General features: G+C 40.3%; 1 protein-coding gene across 1 annotated transcript; it reads left to right on the plus strand.

Moving 5' to 3' along the window:
* The first annotated feature begins 5,718 nt into the window (after positions 1-5,718).
* Positions 5,719-13,614, plus strand: SAP18 (Sin3A associated protein 18). Its single transcript, XM_014837151.3, has 4 exons — positions 5,719-5,923; positions 6,095-6,204; positions 11,212-11,334; positions 11,596-13,614. The coding sequence occupies exons 1-4, from the start codon at positions 5,795-5,797 to the stop codon at positions 11,750-11,752; spliced, it is 519 nt and encodes a 172-aa protein (XP_014692637.1). The 5' UTR covers positions 5,719-5,794; the 3' UTR covers positions 11,753-13,614.
* The last annotated feature ends 4,247 nt before the right edge of the window (positions 13,615-17,861 follow it).

Here is a 17,861-nt window from a genome sequence, read left to right on the forward strand (position 1 = left end):
CAAGTGATGGAGCTAAAGTTTAAATTTAAGATCTATCTAACTTCAAAGCCTAAGCTTTTAACCGTCAGTTAAGCTTTTTAGTAGCCTTCTACAACTTGCTTCTGGTAAATATGTGTTGACATTCTGCAGACTCTTGAGGAAGAAGATGTCTGTTTAAAAAACATTTTCAGGGGCTGGCCTGGTGGCATAGTGGTTAAGTTCCCACGCTCCTCTTAAGGAGGTTTGGATCCTGGGCACGGACCTACACACTGCTCATCAAGCCATGCTGTGAAGGCATCCCACACACAAAATAGAAGAGGATTGGCACAGATGTTAGCTCAGGGCCTATCTTCCTCACATACACACAGAAAAAGACCACTTTCAATTTAATCATTCAAATGCTTAAAATAGGGGGTAAAATGAGAGATATTTCAACTCCCTGAAAAGCCAATGTGATCCCTCATTCTGTCCCATTGGCTTAATATGTACTCTAAATGAGATGGTTCTCAGAACAACTGGAGAAGCTAGTTAAAAAATGGCCTCCCAGACCCCTTACCTCACAGTGAATTTCAGCGGGAGCAGCCTTTAAAAACACGACCCCTCCAGCTGTAATGTGAAGACCGACTGTAGGGTGACACAGCAAGACCAGTTAGGAGTATCAAGACTGGTTCATGGCAGCACTGGTTCACTAATGCTTGTACTGCTAATACCAAACACACATATATGCTTATTTGTAAAAATACAGTTTTTAGGGTAATATAAAACAACCTATCTTCTAAGTAATAATTATACTGTCTCCAGGCTTAATTCTTCTAGGAATGGTTATGGAAAGTTATATATTTTTTCTATTCTTGGTAACAAGTAGATGCTTTACTGAGTGTTTACATACGCTTCTTTCAGAAATAGAACCACAGAAATAAATATTGTGCTTATAAATGCCATATACCCGGTCTCCCACAGATGCACCTAAAGGAAAGAAGCTCATTTTAGGAATTTGAAAAGCTTTAATAAACCCCCAGAGAGGTTCAAATTTACAATCCACAACTTTTATAAAAAGAGTCAGAAAATCCTACGAAAAACATATTCTATTTAATCTCTTCCAGAAAGACATTTTGTACATGTTCAGGAATATCTATTTTCCTGCCATCAGAAAGCCTTACTCTCAGCAGCAGAAAAAGCTACGGAACTGTAGTGACTGACTGAGGCATATTCTGTAAAATTTCCCATTACATATTTCTGATTTTAATTGGGATAATCTACCTTTCCCCCAATTCAAAATGCCAGAATATATAAAAAAGAGAAAAAGAAAGGTGGAGAAAGTTTGATGATTTATTTTAACATACCTCAAATGTTCACTCTTTTAAAAAAATTGCATTGTGGTGAAATATGCATAACAAAATTTATGATTTTAACTATTTTTAGGTGCACAATTCAGTGGCAGTAGGTATATTCAGAGTGTTGTGCAACCATCACCACCATCCGTCTCCAGAATTTCTTCATTGTCCCAAACAGAAACTCCGTACCATTAAATAATAACTCCCCACTCCTATCACACCCCCCGCCCCCAGACCAGGTAACCTCTATTCTACTTTCTGCCTCTATAAATCTGCCTATCATAGGTGCCTCATGAGTGGAATCATACAATATTTGCTCTTTTGTGTCTGGCTTATTTCACTTGGAATAATGTTTTCAAGGTTCCTCCCTGTGTTGGCATGTTTCAGTTCTTCATTCCTTTTTAAGGCTGAATAATATTCCACTGTATTTATATCTATTCATATGTTGACAGACACTTGGGTTGTTTCCACTTTTTGGCTATTGTGAATAATGATGCTATGAATATTGGTGTTCAAATATCTATTTGAGTTCTTGTTTTCAATTCTTTTGGGTATATACCTAGAAATGTAATACTTGTTTGTGTAAATTTTAAAGAGAAAGGATGCATATGCTTAAATATTATAATTTGTGTTCAGACCTGGACCTAGAAGGCTAAGTAGGTGGATTGAAGGAGGTCAAAAAGCTACCTTAACCACTATTCTAAAACATACTGCAGTTCCACTGCCCCAAGGTATTGGAAAACTCAGTTTTGATGAGAGCTTGTCATTTGGAAATGTCTGAAATGACAGCTTACATATAAGAAACTAAACCTCCCCAATATAACCAATAAAAGGTTGTGAGGTACTTCATTTTCAGTTTCAATGTTTTCCCTTGAATTGGTTGACTAGAGTGCCCTCATGTGTCTGTATTTTTACACTATGGAGGTTTTGGAAAAGACTTATTAGGATCACAGAACTGTGTGGAAAATTTAAATATCATCTTTTTAAAAAACTGAATACTGATGACATGCAAGCTCCCATCCCTAAGCAGTTAAAAACTTTTTTTTTTAACAGTGATCTAAATCACACACACGAGAGAGTATCTAAAATGTATCTACAGTGTACAGGCATACCTCATTTTATTGCACTTTGCAGATATTGCATTTTTTACAAGACCCTCCATGAGCAAAAAGATTACAACTCACTGTAGGCTCAGATGATGGCTAGCATTTTTTAGCAATAACGTATTTTTTAATTAAGATACTACATTGGTTTTTTAGACATAATGCTATTGCACACTTAGACTATAGTATAGTGGAAACATAACTTTTACATACACTGGGAAACCAAAAAATTCGTGTGATTCACTTTATTGCAATATTTGCTTTATTGTGGTGGTCTGGAACAGAACTTGTAACGTCTCTGAGGTATGCCTGTAAAGAATGAAAACCCACACCCCTCTTAGTGAGAACGAGTACAGTACTAGTACCTTAGAAGCTCTCTAAATGCTCTCCATGAATTTCATCACCCAAGATTACTTTTAAAGGTAACACTACCATGAATTTATGTTAATCATTCCCTTGCTTCTCTTTATAGTTTTGCTGCTTGTGTTTGTTTCCCTAAACAATATTTGGGGCGGGGGGGTTTGCAGGTTCCTATTTTTGAACTTTCCATAAGTTGAATCCTATTGTATACATTCTTCTATGACTTGTTTTTTTAATTCTAGCTTTTAAAAAAACCATATTTTAGGGGCCCAGTGGTTAAGTGCCCGCGCTCTGCTGCAGGCGACCCAGTGTTTCATCAGTTCGAATCCTGGGTGCGGACATGGCACTGCTCATCAAACCTTCTAGAAGGACCCACAACTAAGAGTATACAACTATGTACCAGGGTGCTTTGGGGAGAAAAAGGGAAAACATAAAATCTTTAAAAAAAAAACCCATATTTTAGTCTTTGCGTCCAAGTCTTCAGGGTGTTTCTTTTTATGAATATACTCTTGGTAGACATTCAGGTTGTTTCTAGGTATTATGAATAAAGATGTTACAACATTACTCAACCTGTTGCCTGGTGCTCATGTGTAACAGTTTCTCAGAGGAATACAAATAGGAGTGGAATAGCTAGGTCTTAAGGTGTGCACATATATCCAGCTTTTCTGCATAATGCCAATTTTTCCAAAGTGGATGAGAGTAATCTGTAAGAAGTCTCTGTTCTTGCCAGCACTTGGTTGTCAGACTTTTGTGTTTCGGCCAATCTAGTACTGTAGAGTGAAATGTTATCTAACATGGTTTAAAAGTGCATTTCTAGGATTATTCGTGAGGTTTGGTATCCTTCCTGTTTACACGTAACTTGTAGTTTTTCCTCTGTGAAATGCCTATCATGCCTCTTCATTTTTCTATTGGGTTGTTTGCCTTTTTCTTATTGATTCATTTGTTGTTGTTAGTGCCATCGTGTCCACTTCAACCCCAGCGACCCTGTGGACAGCAGAGCAGAACCCTGCCTGGTCTTTTTGTGCTATCCTCTCACCCTCCATTGCTCTATCAGCAATATTCCACTGCTATTCATAGGGTTTTCATGGCCAGATTTTTCAGAAGTGGGTGGAAACTGAAAGCTGTCCACCATGGGTGACCCTTCTGGTATTTGAAATACCAGTGGCCTAACTTGCAACATCACAGCAACACACAGCCTCTGCACCATGACACACCGGTGATGTGGTTCCCTGACTGGGAAAACAAAGCTGGGCCACAGTGATGAGAGCACCGGATCTTAACCACTAGACCATGAGGGCTGGTATTGATTCACAGGCATTCTTTTTTTCTTTCAGGTGCTAGTTTTTAAAATAGGAAGATACAGTATTCACACAGAAGAGTGTGTAAAACATAAATTTATTGTCAAAAGAATAATTTAAAATCAAAGACTGTGTTACCACCAACTAGGTCAAAAAAAACAATGCTGCCAACGCTCCAGAAGTACCTCCTTTGCCCCTCCCTGGTCTCGATCCCCTTCTGTTCTCAGAGGTAATTATCATTCTGACTTTTTTGGTAATTACTTCATCATTTTGCTTTTTATAGTTTTATCACCTGGGAATGTATCCTGCACAATATAGTTTAGCATTGCCTGCTTTTGAATGTTATAAAAATGGATTCACGTGGTAGATATTCTTTTGTCTTTGGTTTCTTACACTCATCATGTTTGTGAACTTCATGTTGTTTCACCTGGTTGTGGTTTCACATATCTGTAGTTTGTTCATTTCTGTCACTGTATAGTATTCCACAGCTGTTTGGTAGACTTGTTGCTGTATAGTATACCACAATTCACTGAACGATTGTACCCTTGATGGACACTTGCGTTGTTTCCAGATTTCTGTTCTTATGAACAATACTGTTGAGAACATTCTTGTAACCTCTCTGGATATACCTGAGCAAGATTTTCTCTAGAGGAGTAGAAGTGTTAAGTCCAAATTATACATATCTTTAACTTTGCTAAATAATCCAAAACTACTTTCCAAAGTGGGTATACCAATTTGTGCTCTCCCCTCGAGTATTAGAGAATTCCCATTAGTCTACCAAAAATTGTTGATGTCAGAGTTTCTAATTTTTGCCAAGCTAGCGGGTGTGGTTTGGTTAAAGCCAATCACTGTGATTTAAACGTGTTCCCTGGCTAGTACCGAGCCTGGGCACATACGCGTTTATTGGCTATTTGGATTTCTTCGTTTCACAAGCACCTGTTCACCTCTCTTCCCCATTTTTCTGTTGGGCTGTCCGCATTTTCTTTGGAAGTTCTGGTATATCCTGGACACTAGCTTTTGCCCATGACACGCATCACAGATCTCTTCTCCCAGTCTGTGGTTTACTTTTTTCTCTCTTTATGATGGTATTTTGAAGGTCAGCTTTTCTCTTCAATTTTAACATATCAACTTTATCACTCTTTTCTGGTTAGCGCTTTTCGTTTCAGGCATTCCGACCCAGCCGTCGCGAAGACAGTTCCGTGAGTTAGTTCCAGGCAGTCCTAGCTTTGCCGGTGGCCCTTCCGTCCCTGAGGCGCCTGCAATCGCGTGTGGTGTGGAGAGTCCCCTCCCCCTTCTCCCGACCAGACGGCCGGTGGCCGCGGCCGCGCGCGCTTCTCACTCCTTCACCAGAGAAGAGGCGGCTATCTTGCTGAAAAGTCATGGTTTTGCTTGTTCACTCACCTTCCGTACTGTTTTGTGTTCATTAAGTTTTCATCATTTCGTGTGAACACGCCACTGTAACCTAATCTGGCCTGTGAATGTTTCAGGGAACAAACACCGCGGCAACAGGGACCACCGAACGACAGCAGGCACCTCCCTCTGAGGCTCCGCCCCGTGGGCGCCAGTGCCCGCCTTTTCCCTGAGGACGCAACACGCAGGCGCGGCCGGGCCAGGGGCCACGCGCCAGACAATGAATTGCGCCTGCGCTAGGGAACGCCCCGCCCCCACCCTTGGTCCTCTATAAAGCCTCGAGTTTCTCCTCGCGAGAGGCTTCGTTCTCATGTTAGCTGCGGGGGTCGGAGGTCAGAGCGAGCGTCTCGCGGGCCGTAGGAGGAAGATGGCGGTGGAGTCGCGCGTTACTCAGGAGGAAATTAAGAAGGAGCCGGAAAAGCCGATCGATCGGGAGAAGGTGTGGGGTCCGGAAGGAGATGGTGGTGGGCCCGACGGGGCCGGTGCGCTGAAGGCGGCGGGCTTTTTGCTCCCAGGGCGGCTCGGAGGCCGCGACGCCTCCGGAAGGGAAGCGAGCTCCGGACTCGCTTTCTTTAACTCCTGCCCTTTCCCTTCCTCTTCTCTCCGCCAGACATGCCCGCTGCTGCTGCGTGTGTTCACCACCAATAACGGCCGCCACCACCGAATGGACGAGTTCTCCCGCGGAAACGTGCCGTCCAGCGAGCTGCAGATCTACACTTGGTGAGGCCGCGGGCGGGCCGCTGCCCTTGCCGGGGACGCTTGTCCTCGTCTTCACTGTCTCTCCCGCTCGGGGCTTTTGCGGCAGCTCTCAGAAAGTTAGAGGTTTTAGCTGTTAGGTAGACGGGGATTTGCCTGCTTTGTAATTCTTTTAACGTTTAGTATTTAAACTTTTGGGTTGTAAAGAACTGACAGACCCAAGATTGCTATCACTGTTACGGCTGCTGGGTACAAAAGTGATAGGTAGGTAATTAAAATGCGGTAGCCGCCCTTAAGGGGCTCCTGGTTGGGTAAATGGTACTAGAATAACATGGTGGGGGGAGTGATGCTGTTGGGTGGTAGTAGTTATCCTTGAAGAGCATTTCCACGTAATATGACGCCTTCGGTGCTATAGCATCAGAAACAAAAACCGAGTGATTTCTCATCTGGTGCTTAATGGATAAGCTTTTGATGTGTGTTTAGTGAAGACCTGCCCCCGAATGTCTGTCTTATGTGTACCTTCCCTACCCTCAAGTCTGAGCAGGACCGTTAGGTGCAGCAAGCTGCATGTAATGCCTTGGTTTGACATCATAATGTCGTTTTAGTAGCAGGAAAAGGTGTATAATTTTTTAAAATATGTCTGTCGTGGTAAAATATATATATAACATTTGCCTTTTTAACTGTACGATTTGGTGGTATTAAATATATTCACATTGTGCAACCATTGCCATTATCTATTTCCAAAACTTTTTCATTCCCCTCCACAACAGAAATTCTGTTGCACAGTAACTCCCCATTCCTATGAATTTTATCCTAGGTATTTTGTATAAGTGGATTCATACAATTACTGTCCTTTTGTGTCTGGCCTGTTTCATTGAGTATGATGTTTCCAAGCTTCATCCATGTTGTAGCATGTGTCAGAACTTCGTTCTTTTTTATGGCTGAATAATAGTTCATTGTGTGGACATAGCACATTTTGTTCGTCCATGAATCTGTTGATGGGCACTTGGGGGTTGTTGCCACCTTTGGGCTATTGTGAAGAAGGCTGCTATGAACATGGGTGTACATGTGTCTGAGTCCCTGCTTTCACTTCTTTTGGGTATATTCCCAGAAATGGGATTGCTGAATCCTACCGTCATTCTGTTTAACTTTTCAAGGAACCGCTATTTTCACACAGCATTTTACATTCCCAAAAAGGTGTGTGATTTTAAACTGGAAGCCCAGTATACTCGAACTCAGTTCTTTAAAGATTGGGACCTTATTTGTCTTTCTGGAGGTGCTTGTTAAATGTATGTAATAGTAAGATTCTAATTCAGTATCATTCCGGGATAAAAGTTCCAGGAAGGTTGATTTAACTTATAGGGAAGAACTGTTGTTAATGGATTGATGGGAACACCTCTGTTCAGAGATTAAGGTGTATATTTCCTCCAACAAATGAGAGTTCCTATTTGCCAGGTGCTGTGCTTAAGACCCTGAAAGTACAAAGTAGAGAGGGCACTGCCCCTTCCTATACTGTAGTAAGCTCAGTTGAATGGAGGAAGCAGATGAATAAATACTAAGACTTTAGGGTGAAGATGGCAGGGTGAGATTGTTCCACAGACCCTTTACTCCCAATCAAGAAAAAAAAAATTACAAAAAAATCCTCTCCTAAACTGTGCTGTCCATAAACTGCAAGCAAACAAGGAAAGACAGCCTTATGTTGTACCTCAGAATGGTGGCTAAAGAAGACAAAGACTCTGAAAGACTTGATGGTTGGTGTGGGGGTAGCACAGAGCCCTGCTCCCACTCCCAGGAGCAGTGAGGAGGGAAGATTAGTGAACAAATCTTGTGAATTCTCAATTTGTAGAAGTAGCCTGAGGGGCTAAAGTAGGCAGCCCCAAGACAAGTCAGGGAAAAGGAGTGGAAGTCCAGCCCAGCAGAAGCAAAGTCAGTTTGCCAAAGTCCAAGGCACTGTGTGCAGTTGGGGGAACAAGCCACATACCACAGGAGTGGTATATCTCCTGCACTTGGGTGGTCATTAAACAGGTTACTGGAAGATAATGACGTAGGTCGCTGTAGCAAGGTTCAACCAGAAAAAAAGAATCAGTAGGAGATATATATTATAAGAGATTTATTGCAGAGAATTGGTTTACACAATTGTGGGGCTGCCTAGGCACCTAAGTCCCTAATCTGTAGGGCAGGCTATCAGGAAGGGCAGGCTGGAACTCTCAAGCATGAGCTAAAGCTGCTGGCTATAGCCAGAATTTCTTCAGGAAAGGCTCAGCTGTGCTCATGAAGCCTTTTCAACTGATTGAATCAGACTGACTCAAATTGATTGGGTGAGGTTTACTTATTATCTAGGATAATCTCCTTAATTTAAAGTCAACTGATTATAGAGTTTAATCCCACCCACAAAGTACCATACACAATACCTGCCTTAGCATTTGATTGAATAACCAGGGGCTGTAGCTTTGCCAAATTGACACAAAACTGACCCTAACAGTCACCCAGAAAAGAGTTCAGCCTGAAGGGAGCTCTTGTGTTCTTCACCTGTGTATTCAAGCTTTAGACTAGTTGTCAGAAAGCAACACTTGGCAATTTGTTTAGAGAGGAAGAAAGAATCCTTTCTCGTACACCTCATAAGTCTATACTGTGTACGAGGGAATAATTGATATAGAATAAACATCTCAGAATATCAGGTGAAAAAAAACACCTCCAAACAGATTTAAAAAATCATTCTGGCCTCAGACCTCATGCCAACACTGGAGATGAGTGAGGACAAAGTTAAAATAACCAGGGTAATTGTTACAGAACAGAATATGAACTCTGACAAAGTAAAAATTAGCTGCAAAACTAGAAGGTGAGAGGAAGAGTAACAATGTGAATATCTGAAACTTTAAGAATTCCTTCAATTTCACTTTAGTTTTTCTTCTGTTAAATTTCAAGTAAAATTAATTTTTGTTAAAAATATGTATAATGTTTGAAGTGTGAGTTACATTTTTGTATTATAGTCTCAGCATGTATAACATGCTTGATAATATTAAGACTATTTTCTTCTGTAGCACTGTGTATGCATTAAAAGATGCCTAGAGGGATGTTAGCATCACTGGTTATTTCTGGTTGGTGAAATAATTTGTTGAATTCTTGGATATGGCTTTTCCCTTGTTTAAGTAATGAATACGTATCAAGTTGAGAAAGACAGTCATGTGCAGTTTTTTGCCCTTTTCATGCCCACCTGAGTGGCCTTGGGCCTGGAACTTTTCCTTGAAAACAGAGAGAGAGAATCCTGACTGCCTCTACTGGGCATTGCTCTTTGGGAGTATCTTTCCCTGTTCTGGGCTTGATATGTTCTTCTTTGTTTTCCTTAAACATGTGCGTCATGTGGCACCTCACCAACCCCACTGCTATATCCATTCCTAGTGGGGAGGGAAGGGGGGTCTTTCGCCTGCAGCACAACGGGAATGAGTGCAGACGTGTCTGTGCATCAGCTGCAGGGTGAGGCCTGCTGGCAGTGGGGGACCCACACTCACTGTTGAAGCTGACCCTGCTCGCTGCAAGTAAAGCGTTGTTCCATCCAGTGCCTGAGTGAGTCATGTCTTTCTTGGCAACCCCAGCACCTGCAACCATGCAGTAGGCTGGCATCCTGGGACTGCTGCTCCTGGTAGGAGGCATTGTTCTTTGCTATCCTCTACACAGTTGGACTCCTCCCTGGGAGGTGGTAACAGGTTTTACTTGGCATATTTGTTTTGTGCAAAAACAGGAACTTTAAAAAACTGAGATGGAGATGAGTTGAAGGCAACATATACAGTTAAATAAGAGGCTAAAATAAAGCAGTGATGGAGGGGATGGAGAAAAAAAGATTTGATCTGTATGGGAGGTAGAAACGACGGGATGGAGGTGGAAGGAAGTTAACAATGCTTAGGTTTATGACGTGGGCAACTAAGTGGGTGATGGTAGTTTTGATGGTAATAGGGGAGGAAGGGCATGTTTTGGGGGGAATACTGTTGAATCTGTTACCAGCATATTTAGAAAGATTCAGCAGCAGTAGGGAACGGAAGATGATGTGGTCATCCTGGATATTTTTACTCTCAGTAAAATGGTGGTAGCAGTTGAAGCCCTAGTTTTACTTGAGTATGATTTGGTGGAGATTTGTATATGGGGTGCAGAGTTAAAACTAAATGGCCTCTTGGGCATTTGATTCCCTGCTCGATGGTATACAGTGGAGTTCTCATTCTTCATGAGTGCCTGGTATCCTTGTGTCATATTGTAGCACCTTATAGGCAGTGCTCCTTCAAGTTCCAAGTCATCTATTTCTTTTTCCCTGTTGTCATAAAAGAAATCAATGTAAAAATTTATACTGGTTTGTTACTGTTTCCAAGATGCTTATCTTTTAAAAGATTTTTCCAGATTGTGCCATATTAGCTCAAAGGACTATCTTAAGTTCTGAGTTGAAATAAGTATTTGCAGGGCAGGAATATATATTTTGAAAGGAGACTATGTTTGGTCTTGAGAAAATTTAATGTTTCGTTAGCTTTAGGACACCCATCTATTGTGAAACTCATCATAAGATTCCATCTTAGAAAGGAAAGATACGGCACATCTTTATGAAAATGCTTTCCTATCACATTGATTCTAAGATGCATTCTAATTTCAGAGAAGCTAAAATGTGGAAAAGTATGTGTCTTAGAAATAATGAAATACAGTTCTTTTAAGTGTTTGGACTAGTTAACTTTGAAGGGGTAAATGACTAGGCCGATAAGATGTTACATAGCAACAAAAGATAACATATGTAATTCTGAAGTCCCTTTCAACATACTGACATGCTAAACTTTAAATTCATCACGATTTCAGACATTGAGGCTGGTAAGGGGGGGAGTATTTGAGGGCAAATAGTAATATTAGGTGCTTTAAAATTAACTCAAGTATAAGACCTGGACAGTTTCTAACATAAGTTGTAGTTCAGACACATATAAATAACTCGTTGTATGTCAATATCCTTGTTATATTATTGCTGATTAATCAAATGTACTATCTTTTTTAAAAAAAATTCAGGATGGATGCAACCTTGAAAGAACTGACTAGTTTAGTAAAAGAAGTCTACCCAGAAGCTAGAAAGAAGGGCACACACTTCAATTTTGCAATTGTTTTTACGGATCTTAAAAGACCTGGCTATCGGTAAGTAACTTTTTGTTTTTAATTCCTATAATCTCTTTTTGGTTTTGATATGTTTTAACTGATAGGGATAACCCCTTTAATGAATCTCTTTAGTGGGGGGAATATAGATTTGTATTAATATCTGGTTTGGCTTAATATAGTACTTAAATTTTTAACTGTCCCATAAGATAATGGACCAAATCCAGTCCCATATTCACTTTGTAGTACATATTAAGTTGCATTGATTTGTGATCCATTAATAGTTGATCTCCTTTTCTGCAGAGTAAAGGAGATTGGCAGCACCATGTCTGGGAGAAAGGGGACTGACGATTCCATGACCCTGCAGTCGCAGAAGTTCCAAATAGGAGATTATTTGGACATAGCAATTACCCCTCCAAATCGGGCACCACCTCCTTCAGGGCGCATGAGACCATATTAAATTTTATTTACTATTTCTTGAATTTATTTTTCATTCAGTTATGTAAAATAAACTTATGCTTTTTTCTTCCCCTCATTGTTGCCATTAAGCCTTTAAACAAATTGTAATGCATCTATTTAGGAGTTAGATTTGGCTGTGCTATGGTATGAAAATTAATAGAAAGTCCATATGTTTCAAGTCCTTCTGTAAAATATGAAGAAAAGTGCTCTTAGCCTTCTATGTAAAACTGTATTGTTAAATATATGTGTGCAATTCACCTGAGTGTGAAAATTAATGGATGCATGGGAACAGGGTTTCATTTAGTATTTGGGGTAGCTGAGTAGTGGAGGATGGTATGTTTAAGCCCAAATGGGGCAGAACAAGAAAGCCATGGGGATTATATTAAATAGAGTTCGTGACCCGGACGATTGTATGCAGTTAGAAAAAGGACCTGTATGAGTGAGGTAGCGTGGCAGCAGAGGCATTTTAGAATACTGTGAGCCAAGGCAGGTTGAAGAAGCTGTCTGTTTGAAGAGATTGGCCTGCCTGAATCAAAGTACAGTGACATAAAAAGAGAAAAGGAGAACTGCTGCCACAGTGAGGGCTTTTTAGGTTTCAAAAATGGAGAGAACATGGCATCTTGAGGACAGGAAGCAGTATAGAGGAAACAAGAGTTAGAACTTAGGGTGAGGGTGGAAAGTTGACCTTGAAGAAGATCTGAAAATGGAGGGAGGGACGAAAGAGGAACTTAAGACCAAGGGAGAAGAGCCAGGGATGAGGTCAAGGTGAGTCAGTAGGGGATATGCACCCCTCCCGTTAAGTGCAGGGTCTGGTTTGTATCTGACATCTGATTTGAGAGGCAGTATGCGTAGCGGTTAAAACCAGTTAGGCCAAACGTTGAAATCCGGTTGCACCTGTATCTCTTCAACCTTGGACAAGTTACTTGAATCTGTTTGTTTTTTTAATTTGTAAAATGGAGATAGCAGTCCTTAGGATTGTGAGGATTAAATATTTGCAAAGGGCTTAGAATAGTGCCTGACGTGTAAGAAACAAATGTTAGCTATTAGCCGTAAAGTGGAGTTCAGTCAAAACTGGGACCATATCTTCCGTGGCACTATTACATTCTCATTTTGATGTTTGTAGAGTATGACAGTATGTGATAGACCTAATTACCTTTAGTCTATTACAGTAGAAAATTAAAAATGTGTATTCCAAAATGTAAAAATATGTATGTTCTAGCAGTGATTTTCAAAGCAAAATTGCAGTTTTATCTTACAAAAGCAGCCTTTTAAAATCTAAAATGATTCTGTGGAATTGGGTCCCTGTTGCAAAGTCAGTCAGCAGGTGGCAGAGACAAGCCTGGAATCTCGCCTAGTGCCTCGTACCCTGTGTTTTACTCCAAACCCTTAGATTCTTTCTTCATTCAGACTAGATAAGCTTGAGTTCTTTAAGTCTTAAAATTAATTTATACCTAATATTTTAGAGAAGAGGAGCCATGATTACCTTCCTATTTGTGGGGAAGTAATTGATTTACTACGCAGATCAAGAAGGCAGGAACTAAATACAGGACCTTCGTAAGCCAATTTTTCATAATGGTGTGAACTCATACAGTGAGGGCTCTCCTGTAATTCCAGGTTATTCTCCTAGTTGAAATAAAGTGGTTTATTTGCTTGGTTCCAACATGGAATTTTTCCTTTTAAAGATTTCAGTCTTCCACCAAAAGTACAGTTAAAGAATACCTAGTGAATTTATTACTGAATATAATGTTAAGAATCAAAAGACTTACTTGGTCCTTATTTACCTCTGACTTTGGGAAGTATGGCTTTGGAGTAACTGAGCTGTCTTCTCAAATATAAAATAGAAATAAATGGTTACCACGCTCAGTGCTTTAGTATCCTGACTGCCTCACTTGCTTGTAAGGTATTTTGGAGTTGAAATTTTCCCTTTGGAGTATGTGAGTTAATAGCATATGCATTGCCTGTAATATCTTTTCATTTTTCTCACAGCATACGTGAACTTGGTATTTTCGTTTTTTTACCACATCCTTAATAGGGAGTCTCAACGTTAAGTTTATACTTAAATTTTACAAAACATAACCGGAACTCTCATACCCATAGTAATCATTGGCCCAGGTGATGTTTCTTTTTTTTTTCTTTTTTCTCCAAAAGCCCCCTGGTACATAGTTGTGTATTTTTAGTTGTGGGTCCTTCTAGTTGTGGCATGTGGGACGCCACCTCAGCATGGCCTGATGAGCGGTGCCATGTCAGCGCCCAGGATTCGAACCAGTGAAACCCTGGGCTGCTGAAGCAGAGCGCGCGAACTTAACCACTCGGCCACAGGCCCAGCTCTTCAGCTAATGTTTCATATATCAATTTTGTGCATGTGAGGGGCGGGTGTGAAGGGAAGGGAAAGCTATTAAACTGTTAGGCTAGGTCTAAAATTCTCTAAAATTTAAACTGTTAAATAAAAAGCTGAACTCAGCCTACCTCTTTCTATTCAAACACAAATTCCAAACTTGGTTTTTGTGAAACTGAGAAGTCAACACCCTAAACCTAAGGTTATCATAATAATTATAATTTGAGTGCTTAGTTGTGCCAAATACCATGCTAAGGATCTTTACTAGGCATTCTCTCATTTGACCTTTACAACTGAGATACTATGACTATAGTTTCCACTTACATTTGAAATTGAGACCTGCTTTAAACAGCAGCTCACAAGTGAGGCATATGAACCTAGATAGCCGACAGTAGAGTAGTGGGAACATACGTTTCCAAAAATAATTCTTTCATAGTTTCTTTTGACCTCAACCCACACTACACTGTTACAGCTCTTACAGTGAAGTTATCCTGTGCATTGTAAATTTCTGACAAGGTACAGTCAAGGTACAGTACGTGGACCTGTTTGTTTTTGTACAAACCAAAACACCTCCTTTTAAAGAAATGATATGGTCATGGTTTCCAGACTGAGTATTAGAGCAGCCAAATGATGTCTTCATGTTCTGATTTGTACTTTATTGCTTAGATACAGGTTTTGCCAATAGCTGTTAATTTCTTGGAGTCTGAAATGGAGTAAAGTTGAAGGAAGTATGTTTATTCTGTTAGAAGGGATTCATCATGACTGGGTAACTAGTCTATAAAGACAAAGTCATGGGTTTTTCCCCCCATAAGCTAAAACCTAAAAAGCAATTTTAATACTTAGTACTAGTTAATACTACCTAAATACTAATAATTCTAATACTAAAAATTCCCTTCAGCCTGGGAATGTTAGGCAGAATTTATTGTATAAAGGTGTTACTACATACCTACCTCATCAGACTGTTGGGAGAAGCCAATGAAATGGTGCTTAGAGGAATGCCTGGTGGATAGTGAATGTTCAATAAATAGCTATTTTAAAAGAAGAAAAAAGGCATTTGTAGCCCCTCACTTTGTGCCTTTAGTTGTTCAGAATTTCCTACCCTACCCAGGCTGGCAGGCCAGCCCAGTTACAACCAACTCCTAACAAAACTTCAGATGGTATTTGATGAAGTTAAAGCAGTTTAAATTATGAATAAGGTGAACCTCCTGAAACATTTCCAAAATGTGTGTAAATTCCAGAGTAATTATTGGAAATTGTCAGAATTTGTAGTGTGCCCAATTACTCGAACTCTTCTCACACTTTCCACTACTTTGCCAGAGAATAAAATAGATTTAATGACTGCCTCTCAGCAGGTACTGTGGGCCTGGTGATACACAGAGAAATCTGACACAAATACAGATCCTTCCTCAGTCCTACAATGTCTAGTAATGAAAGAAGGTGTAAATACTGATGATAAAAGGTAGTTAGGAAAGTGTTGCGAGAAACGGTTGCTACTGGAGATGGCGTTTGGCCTGCTTCAACTCCTAAAAGAGGGGTTGGGTTTATACTCCTGATAAAGGGTACAGCATGAACAAAGGCATGGAAGTGGAAATGGGAACTCATACAATCAAGGGAGCACTCATTATGTACTAATTTTGCCTGGAGTTCAGGAGAAAGAGGAATGTCAGATGCTGTTGGAATAATCTAGGTGAGAATTGAGATGGTGGTAGAGGGGAGGGGACACATCCCAGAGATGTTAGAGGCCATCAGTAAGATTTGGGGTGGGAAATGGGACGTGGGAGAGGAAAATCAATCATTAAAGCCACAATCTCCTAATCTGAAAAATCGGGATGATAGCTTAACTCTTACAAAGTAGGTACTAAGAAATAACTCAGTAAATGTTTTTATAACTGTGCCTAGCATAGTAAGACCTCAGTAAGTGTGTGATGTTATCACTAAATCATTCAATAAATATTTTAAATTGCTAGGTACCAGCGTAAAGAACCAAGAAGATCCCTGCCCTCAATGAACTTATGGTCCGGTGGGGGAGACAAACACTAATGTACATTCAAATATTTTATTACAAATTCTACCATGTTATATGAAGGATGAGAATAGGGTGCTGAGAAAGAACTGAGAGAGAGGACTTCTTTTAGCCTGGGAAAACAGGTAAAGTCTGATAAAATGATGAATCTCAGACCTGAAGGGGATAAACCAAGACTCTTAAGAGTTTCAAATAACAAGAAAGCTCCAGCTAGCTTAAGCACATTAATGAATCATTCTTTGAATGATTTCAAAAATCATGAATCATTTAATTGAAAGGTCTCGAGTTAGAGCCAGCTGGCTTCAGGCCCGTCTGGATCACTGGGCTGAAAGTTCTCACAGCTCAACTCACTTGCTCTCGATAGGGCTTGTGTGTGCTGGCTCCATTCTCAGGCAGGTTCTCCCTTGGAGGTGGCAAGAGGGTAGCCAGCAGCTCCAGGTGTACGTCTCTGTATATCCAGGGAAGTGCTGCTCCCAGTCCCAGCATTGGCTTTCATTGACTTGACTGACTGGTGTCGTCAGGGACTGATGCTGCTTGGTTAAGCTGGGAGCTGGACTATGACTTCTTCAAGGCAAATCAGAATATTGTTTTCCTGTAAAGGGGCAATAGTGGTGGGCAGACAAAAATGTGTATCTACAGCATAAAGATGAGAGGGAGAGTTACTTAAGCAGAGTGGGTGGGAAAAAGTACTCTAGGCAGAGAGCAGTACGCGTGAAGCCCTGAGGCAGGAAAGAAAGGAAGAAAAAGATGACTAGTGTGCTACAGCACAAGTTAGAAGAAAAGAGGGAGAAGTAACCCAGGGACAAATTATACAGAGTTATGTAGGTCCTCTTATGGATCTCGGATTTCATTTGAGGAGCAATGGGAAGACACTGAAGGATTTTAAGCAAGGAGAGACATGCTTGAAAGATCCTAACATTTGAACTTGATAAGCTAGAAACAGTTCTAAGTAACAGAAACTTAAGATCATAGGAAAGTGGTAAGGGTCAGGGAAAGAGAAATTTTGGATAAACTGAATTTGAGAGGCCATCACAAAACAAGTGGAGAGCGCTACCAGGCAATCAGAAATGCTTAATGTAACATTTCCCATCTTTTTTTTTTAAAAAAAGCCATTTTTGCTCCATATCCTTCTCTAGCTGCAACACCATTTCCTCCCTTCAGCAAAATTCATCACAAGAGCTGTCTCAATCCATTCTTTGCTTCCTCAGCTTTATTCTCTTCAGTCCACTTCAGACTTCTATTCCTAGCAGTCCATCAAAATTAGTGCTGTCAATAACATCATTTTTGCCAAGCCCAGTGGTCAGTTCTGTCCTTTTACTTGGATTCTCAGCAATACTGACAGAATTGATCACTCTTCTTGAAATATTTTTTTTCCTACTTCATTGGCCTCTTCTCAGTCTCCTTTGCTAGACTGCTCTGCCTCTTTCCATCTTCTAAAGTTAGTGGAACTTCTGGATTCAGCCCTTAGTACTCTTTGAATACACCCCCTCCCTCCTCAAGCAGTCACATCCATTCTGTGGATTTACATACATATAACTGTGGTATTTTAAATAGGGAAACAAAGTTGACAGACATTTGAGAGTCATCATCATATATAAGGGTGACTATAGCTTTACCGTGAAAAATAAAACTAAAGATCTTAAAAATAACTTATTTTACACCATATTTAGCAGAAATTATAACTACACAGTAATTCCTAGAACAAAGAATAAACAAAGTTTTGTTTTAGTGACAATTTTAAAATGAGAGCAC

The sequence above is a fragment of the Equus asinus genome, chromosome 11 (assembly GCF_041296235.1).
Source record: "Equus asinus isolate D_3611 breed Donkey chromosome 11, EquAss-T2T_v2, whole genome shotgun sequence".
Taxonomy (NCBI): Eukaryota; Metazoa; Chordata; class Mammalia; order Perissodactyla; family Equidae; genus Equus; species Equus asinus.